Below are 17,791 nucleotides of genomic sequence, written 5' to 3'. Positions count from 1 at the left end.
CTGACCCGAAAATCCTATGCCGGGCCGGGCCTGATCATGCCATTGGGACGGGCTCGGGCGTTGAAGATTGAGCCCGACGTGTAGACCGGGCTGGGCTCGGGCTTGTAGAAAAGAAGATTTTAGCCGTAGTCAGGTCGGGCCGACCGGGCCGTGTCGGGTTTTTTCGGGCTCAGGCCGAGCTTGGGCCCGATTTATTAGGGCTAACGATCGGGCCAGGCTCGGGCTTGGGTTTTCAGCACCGGGTTTTTTTTGGCCCGTCCCGGCCCGACATATGCCCAGGTATAATTGGGAGGATCTGTAAATCAGATGTTCGCCAGATATCTATTTTTGAAAGAATATGAAAAGTTCGGTTGATGAAAAAATGTGTATTCCTAAGGTTTTGTATTGTGGGACCGCAGTAGCAGAGTCTCAAAAATTATTCTTTTCACGAGAAGAATCCTAGTAGGATTCTAACAGAAGGTAAGATTTTCAGTTATAAACTCTTTGTTTATTTAGGAGATTTTCTAGCAAAGCGGATATCCCATTGTCCCTGCTGCTGCCTGCGCCGCAAGAGCGGAGCCGCCGCCCGCCCCGCCCCGCCGGCAACGATGGAGGCAAGACCAGATCTTGGTGAGTGCATGCTGCCTAATCCCTTCTTCTTCATCGAATCTGAGGTCTGGGGGTAGGAAACGCCGCCAATCTCTGCGAATTTCTGATTTCATTGTCTCTGCTGGACCAGGGCCTGGATTGCTCATGCCGCCGGCGACCCCCGACAATGGGCGGCGGCCGCCGTTCGATTCCTCCATGGATGTCGCCTCCTCTTGCTCCGCCGCGCCTGCCCCCGCGTCGGCTGACCTGGGGGTGTTTGATAAGCACGGCTTCATCTACCTCAGGTCCCCCATTGGGGAACAGCCTCGATCTGTACCCGGCGCCACTGATGGCTGCGCATCCACCGTGCAGACCTCCGATTCCTCCGACGAGATTGCGCCGCCAGGGCCTGGTTCCGCTCCTAGCGCTGCTGCTGCGACTCCTATCATCATCCCCACCCCGGAGAAAGAGGAGAGCACACATTGGAGGCCAAGAAAGAAGTCCACCAAGGGGGTGCCTCGGCTGAAGGTGATGAAGGATAAACACCCCAAGCCCGCCCGCACCACGCCGGCCAAGCCTCACAAGACACCGGCGAAAACAAAGGACGGCGGCGCTGGATCTGTTGGAGATGGCACTGATAATAAGCTATCGAAGCGCAAGTTAGACTTCGATCTGGAAGTCATTACGGGGATTTTCGGCAGGGCCAAGCTGATGGCCAATCTGAGGCTCCTTGCAGAGGTTAACAATATTTCAAGTGGGACGAAGACAAAGAAAAAGAAAGCAAGTGGTGACTGGGCTGTGGTTCCTTACCAGAATGCTGCTCCGACTGATGCATCATGCTCTGCTTTGGTCCCATTTGGCGGTTTGGGTCCCCATGGAAATCACTCGAATCAAGTGCGGCCCAAGGTGCTAGGCCTCGATGTTGAGACATTGCGAGTGTGTGGCGTCCTGACCAAGTGGGAAGAGATTGACAGTGAAAGTTTCGAAGGGGTTGATATCGGCAGCGGGCCTGGATGGGCTGAAACTCGGCGGGATTATAAAAAGCTTGTGGATTCGTTTATTGCGACCGTAAAGGATTTATTCGGTAATGATCCTGGCTCATTCTCTTCTCTCTGTCTTCATTTCTGCAGCGTGCAATAAGGAAAAGAAGATGACATATTACGTGAAATGCACTTCCATGCCAAAGTGGAAAATAAATACATGAAAAGTAAGAAGCATAGCATTGCCTTTGATAAAACCTGAAGCTTTTCTGACAAAAATAAAAAACTTGGAAGTTTTGAAAACTCTTACAGAAATATCAGGTGAGTCAGGACAATCGTTACTCGCCAGATGCCTTCTGTGGAGAAACACATTTTATTGATAATTTTTTAGTCTATAAACAAGAAAAATAAATTCTTCCATTGACTTTTTCATTCCACATATTATATGATTTATTTACTCAGATGCAACCGTTATATCCCCCCCCCCCCCCTATCCGTTTTCTTTAAATCACAATAAAAATAGTTTAAGTGAGTGCAGGTGAATTCCTTCTGACCATACTTTGCTAGCGCATGATGTACATCAGGTAGTTCAATGGAGAAACAAAAATAATCTGACATTAGGTATATGATTTGATAGTGGCACTTGGTTCCAGTTTTTTTCTCATGCAGGCGAAAGAGTAGGACTTTGAACAATGTTGTGCCTGTTGTTAATTAGTACTGAGTTCCAAAAAAAAACAGTTGGAAATGAATATTTCGTGATATATAATGTGCAGTATAGCCCTTGCATCCACAGTAAACATGTGGATGATGGATCAAATAAGTTTTACGACCCTCTGCTTATATGAAATACACTATTTCACACTGGATTCTAAGTTCTGAACTGCTTTTGTGTCAGGTCTCAGAGAATATTCTCGATGGGGAGGATCGGTAATTGATTCTGTGGTTGGTACTTTCCTTACGCAAAATGTTGCTGACCATTTATCAAGGTAATATAGTAGAGAATATGATCTGCTTGCATGCTTGTGCGGGCACTGATATTCATTTTTTGAACATCATATGCACTTTTGATTACTAATTGTTTTTGTATAAACACACAGCAATGCTTTTATGATCCTGGCAGCAAAATTTCCTTTGAATAAGAGGAAGGGTAATGCTGAAGGATGTTCATATGTACCTCCGTCAACAGTTTATGTCAAAGAAAACTTGAATTTGACTAAAGCACCTGATGCTGGTGATTCTACCAATTCAGTTTTTACCAATCCCATTGATTGCGAGGAAGTTGGTTATGGTGAGGAGGTAAAAGGAAGCTATGGTCAAGAGTACAAAACAATCATGGAGAAGTTCCTAGCTATTATAAAAGAGAAAGACATCTCTACTTGGGAGAAGGATGATCTTTTGAACTTAGTCAAGGATAAATCTGGAAAACCAATATGCACTGAAAAAACCTTAAGAAAGTTCATAGCCACACTGCGGGTGGAAGATACTGCTCACTGGGATAAGTTACGCAAGGAAGCATATGGAAAAGGATATGATAACGGAAGCAAAACTAGAATAACTGACAAAGTAAATTGGGAAGCTGTACAGAAGGCCTCATTTGTTGACGTTGCAAAGTGCATTGCAGGCAGGGGACAACATTACCTTCTCGCATTGCGGATACAGGTATGTGATTACGAGATACACTGTCAGTCTGTTACTTAACTCTATAATACGGCCCCAACATTTCTGTACCAAGAATGTGTTTCTAAATACCTTCCTCCTGAAAAAGATGAATGTTCTCATCTTTTGTACTCCTTCCGATCCATAATCACTGTTGCAGTTTCGAACTAAGGTTGGACTAACCTTAGTTCAAAACTGCAACACTTCCTTTGGATCGGAGGGAGTGACAAAATCTATGTAAGCAGACTTTCATATATTTTGTAGCGTTCCTAGAAGAAATTCCATGCGTTTAATTTACAAAGTTCGTTGTCATTACTAGCAATTAGTCAGTAATCTGTTTGATTACCAAGTTGTTTGTTGTTCTGCAACATCTATTTTGGAATATTGAAATTTTCGGCTCGGCTAACAATAAAATGATTGAAATATCAAATGTCAGCTACATTGGAACTCTTTATTATTCTCAATGCAATTAATGTATTGTCTGATTCACGCAATCACTACTTGTATAGTATTTTCTTAACAGCAGTTTTGAGTGAAACATCATTTTATTATTTAACTAATATTCATATTCCCATCACTAGTAACATATTGTCCGATTCACACAAGCACTACTTGTATAGCATTTTTTTAATAGTAGTTTTGAGTGAACCATCATTTTATTATTCAACTAATATTCATATTCTCACCACTAGTAACATATTTCTTCAATTCTTGTTTTCTGCATTTTATGCAATAGCTGAAAGTATTATTTGACCTTCTACAGGCATTTCTCACGCGCATAAAGAAAGATCATGGAAGCTTTGACCTGGATTGGCTTAGATGTCTACCACGAGAAAGCGCAAAGTATGGCCATATATTTTACAAAACATATGCTGCAGTTAGTTACATCACCATTTTAGTGTTCTTTGTTTTAATGGTGCTGAACTATCAAGAAATAGCTACATAACGATATTGTCCCTATTTTTAGATGTTCAATTTTCTTGCATTTATAAATAAATATAACCATGCAGCAATTTACTCTCAGAAACTTTATAATAAGTAGATTGGAGGAATATCATGGTACTTGTGGTAGGGAACTGCTAGCAGGCTGGATAAAATAAGCAAAACTAATATTTGTTCAGAGCTACATAAAATCTGCATGCTCAGTGGAATTATATCACTCATATTGTTTTTTTCTGGGCATTAGAAAATACCTACTCAGCATAAATGGACTTGGAGCTAAAAGTGTCGACTGCATACGTCTTTTGTCACTGGAGCATAAAGCATTCCCAGTAAGTTACTTTTTGTTTCTTAAAAACAAATCAAATTGTGTCAGGTGAATGCATTTTAAATCAAAGCTGTGATCACACTCCACTCCTTTCAGGTTGATGTCAACGTAGCTCGCATAGTCACAAGGCTACAATGGGTTGAACTGCAATGCTGTTCTGAGGAGTTTCATTCGGTTGACCTGTAAGATTTTTTGCACCTGAATATGTGAATAACTAACTATGGTTGACAACCCTGTTCTTATGCCTACTTTCCTTTCTTGAAGATATCCACTCATGCAGGATGTGCAGAGTTACTTATGGCCTCGACTATGTACTATTGACAAAGAAAAATTGTAAGTCCTGATCATTTGAAATGTATCAACATTCTTTATGTAACTTTTAGAATTTTAGTAGACACATCTGACGAATATGTAAAATAATAGGTATGAATTACACTGTCTCATGATAACTTTCGGAAAGGTATTTGCTATCCACAAAAGTGATTAATAAAATTTATGATGGTTTAGCTACAAATGTTTTATGGTGGATGCTTCCATTATGCAGGTAATTTGCACAAAAGTAGATCCAAATTGCAATGCTTGCCCATTCCGTGGGGACTGCAGGTACTACAAAAGTAAACTTACCAGGTATGTTCACATGTTGCAAACTTATTTAGAGCTTATTTCAGCAACACACCGAGATATTGTTATTATGGTACGTAGTGAACTCTTGCAACCACAACAACTAAGCCTTTAGTCCCAATCAAGTTGGGGTAGGCTAGAGCTGAAATCCATAAGATCTTGAAACCAACTCATGGTTCTGCCATGTGGGTAGCTAACTAACTCGCACCCCTGTCCATGGCTAGTTCTTTGGTGATATTCCAGTCCTTCAGATCTCTCTTTACGGACTCCTCCCATGCCAAGTTTTGTCTACCTTTTTTTTGCGGATGCTGTTTAAATTTGAGTAGCTGCCATTGAACTAGGTAGTACTGTGACATAGGTGTTTATGTAGCTAACTGTTATTGATATTCAAGTGCTATGTCTTAAACAAAGGATTGGAAATTACTAGTGAAGTAAAACCTTTTAGAAGGTGCAATATACAAAGATGATTACTCATATAAGATTTGTGTCTTTCTTGTAGAGACGATATTTGCATGGTGAATTTTTTATTTTATTGATTTGGACTAATTTTAGAGTGAAGCACGGAACAATAACATTTGCTTGTTATCAGACCATTACTTCCTCCTGCAGAGGAGCATGTGCGTGGTGGTGAAGAGAAAACAAGTATAGTTACTTCTGAAAGACTGTTGTCAAATGGTAGCTGCATGCCAAGTCATCAAATCGAAGAAAGCAGGACTGCTGGCAGACAACCCTCCCGCAGCTGTGAGCCCATTATTGAGGTGCCACCAAGTCCCGAATATGAATATGAAGCACTTGATGAGCAAGAATATCCCAATGAAGATGATCTTGTTGATATTGAAGATATTATGCCAGGAGTACACTACGACGTTGAAATAAATCTGTGTTCAAACAAGCCTATGGTGAGCAATTGCTCTTGGACACCAAATCATGGAAAAGATTTGGCATTGAGCAATTCACAACATACAAGCAGGAAAATGAAACACATAGGGCGTCTTAGGACAGAGCACCTTGCGTACGTAATAATATACTTTCCTGATATATTGAGCTTTTGTCCTCAGAAATCAGCAGTGCCCCACTAAGATTGCATATTTGTTATTACAGGTATGTGCTCCCAGACGATCATCCATTGTTGGAAGAGGTATGTTGTATGCCATGATGCCTTATCTTTGTACTACAATTATGAGGTAGTATGTTTTACTATTACAATGATGTCGATTAATAATTTGACTGATATGTCTTCCAGTTTGAAGAGCGAGTTCCAGAAGATCCATCTCCGTATCTCCTGGTTCTTCATCCTTGTCCTGACAATCCTCCTCCTGGTGCTGTCGAGAACTGCATGGTGAAAGGCACAATTCTGGTGAGTAATCACTTGCTCAGAGTGTACTTTACTTTTGTAAAATATATGTAAACTTGATGCAGAAAATAATATTATTTTTCTCAAGGAACAGAGTTAATATTAAGAAGAGTCAAGAGTCAATAGATTAGGAACGTTGAGGTATACAACTATGCATGAAACAAAGTTGATACAAGTAGCTAGGAATGATCTAAATTATACTTAATTTCTCCAAAGTTGATAAGGAGTACATCATACTCCCTCCGTTCCTAAATATTTGTCTTTCTAGAGATTTCAACAAGTGACTACATACGGAGCAAATTGAGTGAATCTACACTCTAAAATATGTCTATATACATCCGTATGTGGTAGTCCATTTGAAATCTCTAAAAAGACAAATATTTAGGAACGGAGGGAGTAGTATATATGATTTCGTTAACTTTTGATGGCAGTAACCAAAAGTTATCCAAGTTGGAATCTATAGTTAACCAATTTTCGTTCTGTTTGTGTCACCATCCACCTGTACTTTATTAATAGAAAAGTCAGGTACATTCAATTGTCGACATCTCTAAGAAACTAAAACAGAAGGTGCAGTGAGTTCAAATTATTGAGTTTCGTCACTTCCGTGCATCAACCATCTCATACTAAAAGCCGAGAATATACAAATCAACCGGCCAGCGTCGGCCTAACTACCGTTTTCCCAGCCCGTGGCCAGACAAATCTAGCACAATTTGAAATTCACTGCAACTCTAATAAATTCTTGTTGGGCTTTTTTTTGTCATTTGTATGAACTCATCCACAACCCTCATTATCTGAGAGCAATATTTTTCTCACTGTTATTGTACCATTAAGCTATTCTCACTTGATAATGATGGTCATGTGGAATAATTTGATTATAATTATGCGCGTCTCTTTGTGCCCTGCACCATGTAATTATAGTGCTTAGATTTGACCCAAATCGGACATATGATATGAACCCTCTAGCATATATTACAATATGAGTAAATCTTTTATCCTTATTTTCGATTGGTGCATACATGAATGAGCAGATACCCTGTCGAACAGCATCCAGAGGAAACTTCCCATTGAACGGTACCTACTTTCAGGATCATGAGGTGCGCAGACTGCCATATTTTACGCTGTTAATTTCTGACAATTCTAGACCAAATTGGCTAGAGACTAACTTTTCAACTAAACCCCTTTGTAGGTCTTTGCAGATGACTCATCTAGCCGTCTTCCAATAGACTTCTCTAGTGAGTGTCTCAACGATCTGGGGAAATGCATTGTATATTTTGGCTCATCAATACACTCTATCACAAAAGGTAGCTTATCATTGTGAACTGTAAATGTGTGAAATTGTTACTGTTGAGTGATATTAACTTTGGCGTACTAATCAATCTCAGGTCAAACAAGACAAGACATTGAAGACTGCTACAAGAAAGGTAAAGAGTGCTTGCCATTTTCTTCTCTTCTTCGTTAGCTTATTTGTCACTGATGGGCTAAGGATCTTCGGATATTGAAAAGGAGGGACGCTTTTGCTCTCATAAAATGCCTAACATGGACCATTGTGAGAAAACAAATATCCTGCAAAATCACAAGTGAAATCAGCGCCCCGCTGACAGTTTTGGGGATGAAAGTTGCTTTGCAGAAGTAAAGAAGCTGAGATGCGAGGCAGTATAAATTTGCTAATAAACTAGCTTTGAAAGACCATTTGTGAATCACCCGCTACCCAAAAATTAAGCTGCGATGCGATATGTGACGCTTTTTCCTCATGTGATTGTATTTCATACTGTGCCGTGATCTCTTGCAGGATATGTGTGCATAAGAGGATTTGACCGGCGGACGAGATCCCCAAGGCGACTATGTGCCGCATTACATTCCATCAATGAAAAGAAAGAGGACAACAGCAAAAACAAGGAAGGCGCGGGGCTGGGGAAGAGCAACGAGCAGAAGGCGCCTTTGACAAATTAGGAATTATTAGATGTTGCCTGACACCGATCGTAGCTGGGGCGAAGCTAATGTGGTTAGTCTAGTTCTCTGGTTGTCTTTTAGTACAGGGCTAGTTAGAAGATGTAGCTAGATGGAACGGTTAGAGTGTGATTTGTTTTTTAGGAAGAGTAAATAATTGGTGAGCCCCAGATGTAAACCATGATTTCTCAAACAAGTGGTTAATTTTTCACCAAACTGTGTTAACTCCAAATTTGTCTTCAACAACTTTGGTGCCATTCTATTGAAAAGTAGCATTAACTAGAATTGGAGAGAAAGAGAACAAGTGCCAGATACCCCAAAGAGTGCAGCACATGATTGTGTCAGGATTCGAGTGAATTGAAGAGCTGGCCGATGAGATGGTTTGGCAGTGCCAAAGACATTTGAACTAAAACAATGATAAGAATTATGGGACGGAGAGACTAGCTAAAAGATCAAATACTCCTTTCATATAATTTACTCTCTCCGTCCCATAATATAGGACGTTTTTTGACACTAGTGTATAGTGTCAAAAAACGTCTTACATTATGGACGGAGGGAGTAGTATATATCTTGAAATGAAAATATAGTATCCCTTTCTATCCATATTAATTGATGCTGCTTTAGTGTAACTTTAATAGGTAATGCGATAAAATGCGACCAAGGCTAGAAATGTTTTCTAACCCGTTTCATTTTGCCTTGTGCAAGAGGAAGGATGGTGCGGGTTGGAATGAATCGGACGACCACTTGCATTACTCTTGCAACTTGGAGGAGGAAGGACCGGGTCACGTCACGTGTGGTAATAGTCGCCTCTGTGGCTTGGTCCACTCGTCTGTCAGCACCACCCATGGAGCTTCATCTTCCTCCATCCATGTCAATGTCGTTGTCGTTGACCTCTTTCACTCCAACACTCCCTCCGCGTGCATACCTACATTATATACGACCAGGAGATGGAATGGGGCGCATCTTCGCTCACCAGGCCACACGGAACTACGTACTGTATTAATCAACGACCGAGATCTGGACACCGACCGCAGGGCCGCCATGGACTCGTCGTCGTCGCGCTGGGCCGCGCCCGCCGTGTCGGCCGGCGGCGTGCTCGCCTCGGCGGCCATCTTCCTGCTGTGCATGACGTTCGCCCACGCGCTCATCTTCCTCCACCACCGCTACTTCAGCACCGGCGTCGTCGCGCCCAGCGGTCGTCGTCGGGCGCGCGCGCGGAGCGCCCGGACGGCGGCCCCGCCTGCCAAGGGCGTCGACCCGGAGCTGCTGCGGTCGCTGCAGGTCACGGTGTACCGCGCCGCGGACGACGTCGGAATCGGATTGGTGGACTGCGCGGTGTGCCTGGCCGGGCTCGAGGACGGGGAGGAGGCGAGGTTCCTGCCCGGGTGCGGCCACGGGTTCCACGCGGGGTGCGTCGACAGGTGGCTGGCGTCCCACACCACCTGCCCGCTCTGCCGGGTCACCGTCGTCGGCAAGCCCGACCCAGAGGCTTCGACGTCCACGAGTCTCCCTCCCGTACCTCCGGAGCCGGCGAACTACGCAGCGAACCTGCAGCTGCCGGCGAGTGTGCTGCTCGGGGTTACAGACCAGACCACGCTCGGTGCGGTGACCGCGGCCACCGAGGGAGTGCTGGTGATCGACGTTCCGGAGTCAATGATGGTGGCAGCGGCCCCGCGCGACGCGTCCAAGTCTCCGGGAGTGGCCGGGCTGAGGTCGGTGAAGAGGCTGTGGAGCTTCGGGAGGCAAGGGCCGTCGGGGTCCACTACGCCCTGCGCCGGCGGCAGCGGAACGGCAGACGTAGAGCGGCGCATTAGCATTCGAGGAGGAGAGGCGATTCCAGGCGGCGGAGGCGGCGGCGAGTCGCCCTCGAGCCCTTCCTCATGCAGTCGAACAGAGTGCCAAAGAGAGATTAGGTTTAGGTGGTCGTGGGCTATTGGGCTCGCTCGGCTGCTCGGGGCTGCGCTCTGTCGCTCGCCGTGTCCCAGGCGTGTATCAGCATTCTTTTTCTTTTCTTTTAAATAAAAAAACGGGATACTTCTTTGATACGCGTATCCAAGCCGTATCGGCCGTATCGGCCGTATCGGCGTATCGGAGCCGTCCGGAACGGCGATACGGCACTTTCCTGGCGTATCGGTGCTACGTAGCAGAGATCAGCTCGATCCAGTGCCTAAGCTGCTATATATGTAGGTATAGGACATAGCCACATAGACATTCTTTTAAAGATTATTAGTACTCAGATCGCTACGATGAGGTTGATGTTCTTCGATAGCAATCAATCCAGCTGAAAATGAGGAGTAAAAGTCATTCCTCAGACTGAGAGTCACCAGCTCCATAGTCCATACGTGTGTGATCGTTTACTTGCTGGTCTTGTAGGTCTTCCTATGAGAATGATTATTCTACTGTACGTGCAAGGATATCCCATGCATGAATCCACGGTTGCTTTGAGATTTGTGCTATTTTTTTTGGTTTGTTGTTAAAATATATCTCATTTCAAAATGTTTGGTTCGGTTGTTTTTCTCTTGTTTCAACATGTATCATCATGTTTCATTACGAACCAATAAAAAAATGCACTTATATTAGATCTGGTTTGCTGATAGACGACGACACACAATGAAACATTAAGGTACACTTTGAAACGAGAAGAAAAAAAAACACAATTTAATGCTTTGAAACAAGAAAAAGTAAATCTATAAACAGTAGTAGAAAAAGTAGCATGAATCTTAAAACAACCACAGACGAAGGATACATGCACGGGATATTAGAATTGTTTTTCTGGTCTTCCTAGCTAGAGCCCTTCCCGGGACGCACCATCTAGCAGCAAATTTTATTTTTAACAACTTCGCCTATCAGGTGGCTCCACCTCAGCATGTGCGGCTATGCATCTTTCTAGTATTTTGGATTCCTTTGTCTGAATTTCCATGTATTTTCAAATATATCTGATGGGCCCGGTCCGTGTTTTTTAAAGAACAAAGATGTTTTCAAGGTAATTTTTTTGAAAAAGCTCGAAAAGGAGTCAGTCATGTATCTGATATTTGGCTATTCAAATCTGCTCAGCCATTTCATTGGCATTCCAAGACAATCACCTTTTAACCTTTTGAATTATTTTAGTGACACTTTATTGGCTTACAAAGTTAGAGACTCACTTGTGCTGAAACACTACCTGGCCTCGGGCTGCCTTTGTTGGAGAGGTGAGATTGGATCATCCTCCCAAACGGGACTGCAAAGAGGTCGATGGCTTCCTCGAGAGGGTAACAACACAATGCGCCAGCACCGCATAGTCCAACTAAGTGGACATGGATTTTCACTTGGAGCACAAGCAAGGGGAGGAAGGGAAGAATCGCGGCAGTGCCCCCAGGAGAGGCGTAACACTAGCAGGCATCACCGCTATTGATGCCAAAGTGTTGAGCTTTTGCTTGGTATATTCCCCGTCCCAGGCCCCGCCTGCCTCGCCCGCCGCCGTTCGTTTTGCGGGCCGACCCGTCCTTGCCTTCGCTTTGAGGCGGTGTGTTTGCCGTGTCGCCGAGTTGATCTTTCGGGTGGCCACCTATTTCCGATCCTCCACCTCTGTCGTCTCTGGTAGCTTCTTCTAGGGGTCCATGTGGCGGCGGTGAAAAGGGTGGGAATTGGGGTGGAGAGCGGTGGGACGGTGGCGGAGAGGGAGAAGGGGGGGGGGGGGGGGGGGGGGGGGGGGGCGAAAACAGTGCAGGCCGCTCCAATCGCAGTCTCCACCTTTATTTTGGATTGGTCGGGGATGTCGGAGTCCTATGTGACGGGTATCCGGACTCCCGCAAAGCCCCTGGGTTGTTTTCGGTTTATAGAAAAACTGATACCCGAACTGATTTGCGGATAAATACGGGCTGTTTTGGATGACTTGTAGCATCCGGACCGTTTGTGGACGATTTAGGGGTCATGCTGGAATCTGAGGCTGCAAGTTTTGCAACACGGGAGCGGGGATCTCCGGCGTCTTCCTCAAGACGAGTGGACTGGTCACAATTCTGAATGAATCATACGCCATACGCCAGTTGCAGCTTGGAAACTTGGACGAGTGAGGACCTCCTATGGAGAGGGCGACGTATGGTAAAAACCTGCGGATTCGCACGTGAGCTCCCTGGACTGTTGACCCGTCGTCACGCATACGGATTGCTCCACTCGGACTGTTGACCCGTCGTCATGCGCGCGCCGGTTCCAGCTTCTTTCATCCATCCATGTCGACGGCGCTCCCTCCCTCCGCGTCCGCGTCCGCATCCGCATGCATACATATACGAGTGACCTGGGGATGGAACGGACCGCATCTTCACTCACCGAGCCACACGCATGTCATGGACCCGTTCCACGGCATACTCATCGCGGCGGCCATCCTCGTGCTGTTCCTCATCTTCGTCGCCTTCCCGCTCAGCTTCCTCCGCTACTACTTCAGCACCAGCGTCGCCGAGGTGCCCGCGCCGAGGGGCGTCGGCACGGAGCTGCTGGGCTCGCTGCCGGTCACGGTGTACCGCACGGAGGACCACGTCGGGGTGCTGGAGTGCGCGGTGTGCCTGGCCGGGCTCCAGGACGGGGAGCAGGCGAGGTTCCTGCCCTGCTGCGGCCACGGGTTCCACGCCGGGTGCATCAGCGCGTGGCTGGCGTCCCGCCCCACCTGCCCGCTCTGCCGGGTCACCGTCGTCGGCAAGCTTCCCGACGCGCTTACATCGACGAGTCTCCCTCCCACACCGCAGGAGCCCGCGAATTACGCCGGGAACCTGCCGGCGAGTGTGCTGATGCTCGGGGTTTCAGACCAGGCCACGCTCGGCGCGGTGACCGTGGCCTCTGATGGAGAGGCCGCTCCGCCCTTGCAACGGCAGCGGTGCTGGTGATTGATATTCCGGCGTCAAGTCAAGGATGGTGGCGCGACGAGTCCAAGTCTCCGGGCATGTTCAAGAGGCTGTGGAGCTTCGGGAGGCAAGAACCGTCGGCGTCCACTACGGCTTGCTCCGGCGGCAGTGGCAACGGAACAGGCAGCAGATGTAGAGCTGGTAGCATCACCTGTGCTGTGCATGCAACCCCGAGAGCTCCGTTGTAGGTGAAGCATAGAGCCGGAAATTGTCACCGGATGTGCCGCCCAGAGATCAACTCCAACGCCCAAGCTCTGCATATATTTGCATGCTGGTATGGGACATAGATATTCTTAGATTTTCATTAAAAAAATGATATTCTCCAGCCTAGGAATTAGTAGTTCCATGCGTGTATGATCGTTTTACTCACGTCATTTTTAAGACACGTCGCTTAGCGGCTAAGTCATTTTCCAACGCCTCTGCTATGTGGAGGAATTGGCTTTACCAATCAGGTGGCTCGAGCTCAGCATATGTGGCCAGGTGGTGGAGTATTTCGGATTCCTGTTATCTCATTATTATCCATGCATTTTGTAATCTATCTAATGTGACCCATCAACGTTTTTTATCTTCTAAATGAAATGTTGTCAAAATAATTTTTACAACAAATCCACAAAGAGTCAAATATCTTATTTTATTATTTTTAATCAAATTTGTTCAATTATTTTAGTGGCATTCGACAATTATTTTTTACTTAACTTCAAAATTATTTCAGTGGTTTGAATTGGTCCAAAGATGTGTTGTTGGCACATTTCTAAAATGGACCTCGGATGTTACGACAAGCGCAAACAACAATCCATCTTGATAGTCTAACACATTTGCAATAAGACCTCATATTTCATCAAAGTCAAAACATCGTAATGAAACCTCAGTGAGAAATGGAGTACATGTTGCATTTGATTAAATATAAGGTTCATTTTGCAAAATGTACTCGTATGTATCTCAGTCTTGTCCATCATTTCCACATCCAAGGGACAAAAATCATGGGGTGCATGAGTGCACAGATCTGTCATTTCACTGAATTTATTCTCCCCAACCTCCAGCTAATCTAAGGTTGTCGTAGAGGCCTTGGAGAGTGTGTTCGATGCTAACTTGTACTACCACAAACGGAGTGGAACGTCGGCCCAACGCACGGACGCAACTCCAAATCACGTCCGCTCGCTGTCCGTCTGGACGCATTTTCGTTCTAAATTTGCATCCACACGGACACGAGACCTGCGCGTCCTCTCGGTGTCGGCCTTGGGCTCGCGTGTCGGCCGTCCAACGACCAACGCGGTTGTATTCAATGCGACCGGCCCACCTTGATCGGGCCCGCATGGCAGCGGCCGGAACCCTTGAGAGTCCGCGTCATTTTAAATTGCTAGCGTGCGAGAGGCGGACCCTATACACTTCTCCTTCCCCACTCCCGCCACATTGGGCCACGTGTGCCTCATCGCCGGTCGACAGAAACCCTAGTCGCCATGGACGGCTTCTTCAACAAGGGCAAGGCCAAGGCCAAGCACGACCCTGAGGCAAGCTCGTCGCGCGGCCCGACCAAGTTCACGTTGGTGCCGGGGGGAGGGGGGCTCGCCGGCCACGTGATCGACTGTACATCTAGGTGCACCGTGCAGTACCATTGGGAGTACCATGTCCCATTGTTGTAGCCGAACGTGAATCTTCCCCACGGCTGGCACCTCGGCCCCCACCGCATTCTGGTGCCGGTCGTGCCACAGTCCGAGCGGGCCCGTGCAGAGGAGATCCGCAAGTGGTGTGCTCTCCTCACGCCAGAGCACGCCGCGAGCCAGCATACGCGGCAGACTCCCCGAACTGGGATGTCTGGTTCGCCACGGAGCACGAAGTGTGCCGTCCAGGTCGAGGCCCGACCTCTGCCGCAGCCGACGACGGTGAAGCAAGAGGAAGAGGAGGCCGAGGCAGAGTACCAGATCGCACCGGAGGCGACGCTCCAGTGGGCCATCGAGTCCTAGCGCCGCCAGAAAGACGCCTGCTGGCTTGGCCTCGAGGAGGCGCTCTAGCTATCTGCGGCCGGCTACAACAGAGGGTAGAAACAGGGAAGACACTAAATATTGACTATTAAGAAGACCACTAGATACCAAGGTAAGTCAATTCTTCAGTTCATGGAAGGGGGACATGAGACAAATAAATTGCTAACAAGCGAGTAGTAAGAAGACCACTAGATAAATAAATAAAAGCAAAGTCAATTCCTGAGCCAAATAAAATAGACACACGATGCAGATTAGTTGGCAAATAATTTCAAAAGCAGAGCAAAAGATTTTAGCATCAACACACACAGTAGTCACTTCAGCCCAAAAAAGGTACCAACAAAAGCATAGATTTCATGCAACCACATTGTCAGAGCCTCTGATCATAACTTGTATGCATCAATGCAAAAAAAATAGTGGCCAGCAGGCTCATACTTGTTCCAATTTAAAGATATTGCAGCAGGATGAGGATACAAAAACTGGCCAAAAAGAGAAAGGAACTCACAACAGCCGTCAGATCAAAGGCGAAACGTTCACAGCATAACCTTCTAGAGCCGGAAAAAAGGTATGCTGAAAAAGACTGCCTGAGCCAACATTTACAGAGGGGAAAGAAGTGATTCAACATTTTGTAATCCAAAAAACAAGTAGCAGGCTGCATTGCTAAGTAGGTAATACAAGGGAAGAACAGGTGTACACTCATATAAAAGGCAGCTGATGGAGCATTAGGTTGATACCATGTTCTAATTAAGACAGCAAACTGTAATTCCACTTCCACCACAGGTGATCTAACCTAGAGTCAAACTGTTTCTTGCTTGCACAAAACAAGTCAAGGCACAGAAAAATTCACAAGACAAACGACCAGAGGGTAAACAGAAGAGACCTTTTACGGTACATCAGGTTTATTTAAGCCGTTCATTTTATGTGGTTGGATGGCTGAGATGAGCCAATACTACAACAGATTTTCAGTAGTATATTGAGTAGTTAGGGGTATTTTGGGTAGTTTACTGTTTATCAATCGGAAAAAGCCAGGTTCACGCAGGCAGGTCTCTTAATGGCCACCTATTAGATTGAGCGTGAGGCTCCTCGGAGGAACTGAACGTCGGCACTTGCACGGCTGCTTGCCGTGTTGTAGTCCGGTGTTGCCTAAGGTCGAAATCGATCTCGAGCATGTATCGCCGGAAACCTTGGGCTCTGTTGGAGGCCGCACACTCGCATGGCATCGATCTCCAGCTTAACTCGCCCGCCGTCTTCTACGTCCATCGGCTCGATGACGCCCAATGCCTCCATGCAAAACGGTTCCTCCTCGTTGCCGTCGTCCTTGCCCGGCCGGCCAAGAAGGGCCTACATGTCGGCGGCGAACTCCATGAGCTCATCATCTGTCGGACCAAAGCTTCCAAGGCTGAACGGGCGCCAGAGACGGCGTTGCACTTGGCTTGGTGTTGGGTTCTCCATGATGTCGTCGTCCTCATCGCGGCACGACGCGACGGACGTCGTCGCTTCCTCCAGAGACAACAGCGAGGAGAGCTCCGGGAGGACGGGATCAAAGATGGGAATGCGGTACAGTAGGTCCTCCACGTCGGTCTCCTTGCACACTTCTGATTCTCCGGCGAGTCCGCACCGGACGCCTCTGGGACGACGAGCACCTTCGATAGGAGGGGCCTGACGCTCTTGCCTGCGAGCCCCTTCGACAGGAGGAGCCTGACGCTCTTGCCTGCGAGCCCGGGGCCGCGCCTGGTACTCGAACCACGCCGCCACGACCTCGTCGCCGCGGCCCGCGGCCCGAGGGAACCACGGTGAAGTGGGCTGCAGACCCGCTCGTGCCTCCACGCGAGGGGGTTCGCAGAGTGCACCGATGTCTTTATGCCAGTGAACTGCCAGGAGATTTTGGGTTCGCGTGGCATCGATAGTGGCGGACGAATCGAGCGGCATGGATACGATGGGATTATGAAAGAACTAATATAACCCTAACAGAGAATTACCAATATATCCTAAAACGAAAATTTGATCGATCCATATTGACCATTGGATTAACTAAATACTACCCACTATATTAGGTAGTACGATGCACCGTAAAAAGTCTCAAACAGAAACAATTATTTATCAAAGGCTCACTATCCCCAAAGTTGAAACGAGATTTATTGGCGACTTAGAACATTTGTTGCATGGTCAGTTGAGAATATGGGACATTAATGGTGTAGCTGGAGAGAAGCTGGATGATTATGAAAGGACGGCCAGCGACAAGAACTGTTGTCGGAAAACTGCTGTGCTGCTTCACGGAACCAATTTCTCTAGTACTTGCAGATGCGAGTGGACGGACCCAGCTGTTTAGTGCTGTTTCAGTCTTCTCTAGAAGAATACTACCACAACTCCCCACCCAAAAAAAGACCTAAAAAAAATACTACTACAACTCCTGGAAGGAGGCAGATATAATCATGTCCAATTCTCGCTATAGTGGCGAGCTTTAGTCTCCATAAGACCTACCTAACCAGATGCAATAGATGCATGGAGAAAACAGAATTATACCATGACACCTCATTGGCAAGTTGACTATT

At 46.5% G+C, this 17,791-nt stretch overlaps 3 protein-coding genes and 1 pseudogene across 3 annotated transcripts; 3 read left to right on the top strand and 1 right to left on the bottom strand.

The window, feature by feature from the left end:
• The first annotated feature begins 451 nt into the window (after positions 1–451).
• LOC123076835 (DNA glycosylase/AP lyase ROS1) lies at positions 452–8,624 on the top strand. The gene is made up of 17 exons (XM_044498980.1): positions 452–609; positions 719–1,651; positions 2,443–2,533; positions 2,645–3,206; positions 3,967–4,046; positions 4,390–4,474; positions 4,567–4,652; positions 4,735–4,803; positions 4,894–4,930; positions 5,015–5,097; positions 5,681–6,103; positions 6,193–6,229; positions 6,335–6,448; positions 7,474–7,539; positions 7,632–7,746; positions 7,828–7,866; positions 8,235–8,624. Exons 1-17 carry the CDS (start codon positions 588–590, stop codon positions 8,393–8,395), a joined length of 3,003 nt encoding a protein of 1,000 aa, XP_044354915.1. The 5' UTR covers positions 452–587; the 3' UTR covers positions 8,396–8,624.
• Positions 8,625–9,088: 464 nt separating this feature from the next.
• LOC123076834 (E3 ubiquitin-protein ligase EL5-like) lies at positions 9,089–10,589 on the top strand. Its single transcript, XM_044498979.1, has one exon. The coding sequence runs from the start codon at positions 9,434–9,436 to the stop codon at positions 10,412–10,414; it is 981 nt and encodes a 326-aa protein (XP_044354914.1). The 5' UTR covers positions 9,089–9,433; the 3' UTR covers positions 10,415–10,589.
• A 2,104-nt stretch (positions 10,590–12,693) lies between these two features.
• Positions 12,694–14,056, top strand: LOC123073684 (E3 ubiquitin-protein ligase EL5). The gene has a single exon (XM_044496743.1). It carries the CDS (start codon positions 12,712–12,714, stop codon positions 13,243–13,245), a length of 534 nt encoding a protein of 177 aa, XP_044352678.1. The 5' UTR covers positions 12,694–12,711; the 3' UTR covers positions 13,246–14,056.
• A 2,231-nt stretch (positions 14,057–16,287) lies between these two features.
• Positions 16,288–17,202, bottom strand: LOC123076018 (zinc finger protein CONSTANS-LIKE 6-like; annotated as a pseudogene).
• Positions 17,203–17,791: the final 589 nt, after the last annotated feature.

This window comes from Triticum aestivum, chromosome 3D, assembly GCF_018294505.1.
Source record: "Triticum aestivum cultivar Chinese Spring chromosome 3D, IWGSC CS RefSeq v2.1, whole genome shotgun sequence".
Lineage (NCBI taxonomy): Eukaryota > Viridiplantae > Streptophyta > Magnoliopsida > Poales > Poaceae > Triticum > Triticum aestivum.
Note: the sequence above shows the minus strand (reverse complement) of the source record. Positions and strands in the feature narration are given on the sequence as shown.

Excerpts from the sequence above, each read along its gene's own strand:
- LOC123076835 (XM_044498980.1), top strand. The coding sequence starts at position 588 with ATGGAGGCAAGACCAGATCTTG. Across the intron at positions 1,652-2,442 it reads GACCGTAAAGGATTTATTCG|GTCTCAGAGAATATTCTCGA; the intron begins GTAATGATCCTG and ends CTTTTGTGTCAG. Across the intron at positions 6,449-7,473 it reads TGGTGAAAGGCACAATTCTG|ATACCCTGTCGAACAGCATC; the intron begins GTGAGTAATCAC and ends ATGAATGAGCAG.
- LOC123076834 (XM_044498979.1), top strand. The coding sequence starts at position 9,434 with ATGGACTCGTCGTCGTCGCGCTGGGCCGCGCCCGCCGTGTCGGCCGGC.
- LOC123073684 (XM_044496743.1), top strand. The coding sequence starts at position 12,712 with ATGGACCCGTTCCACGGCATACTCATCGCGGCGGCCATCCTCGTGCTG.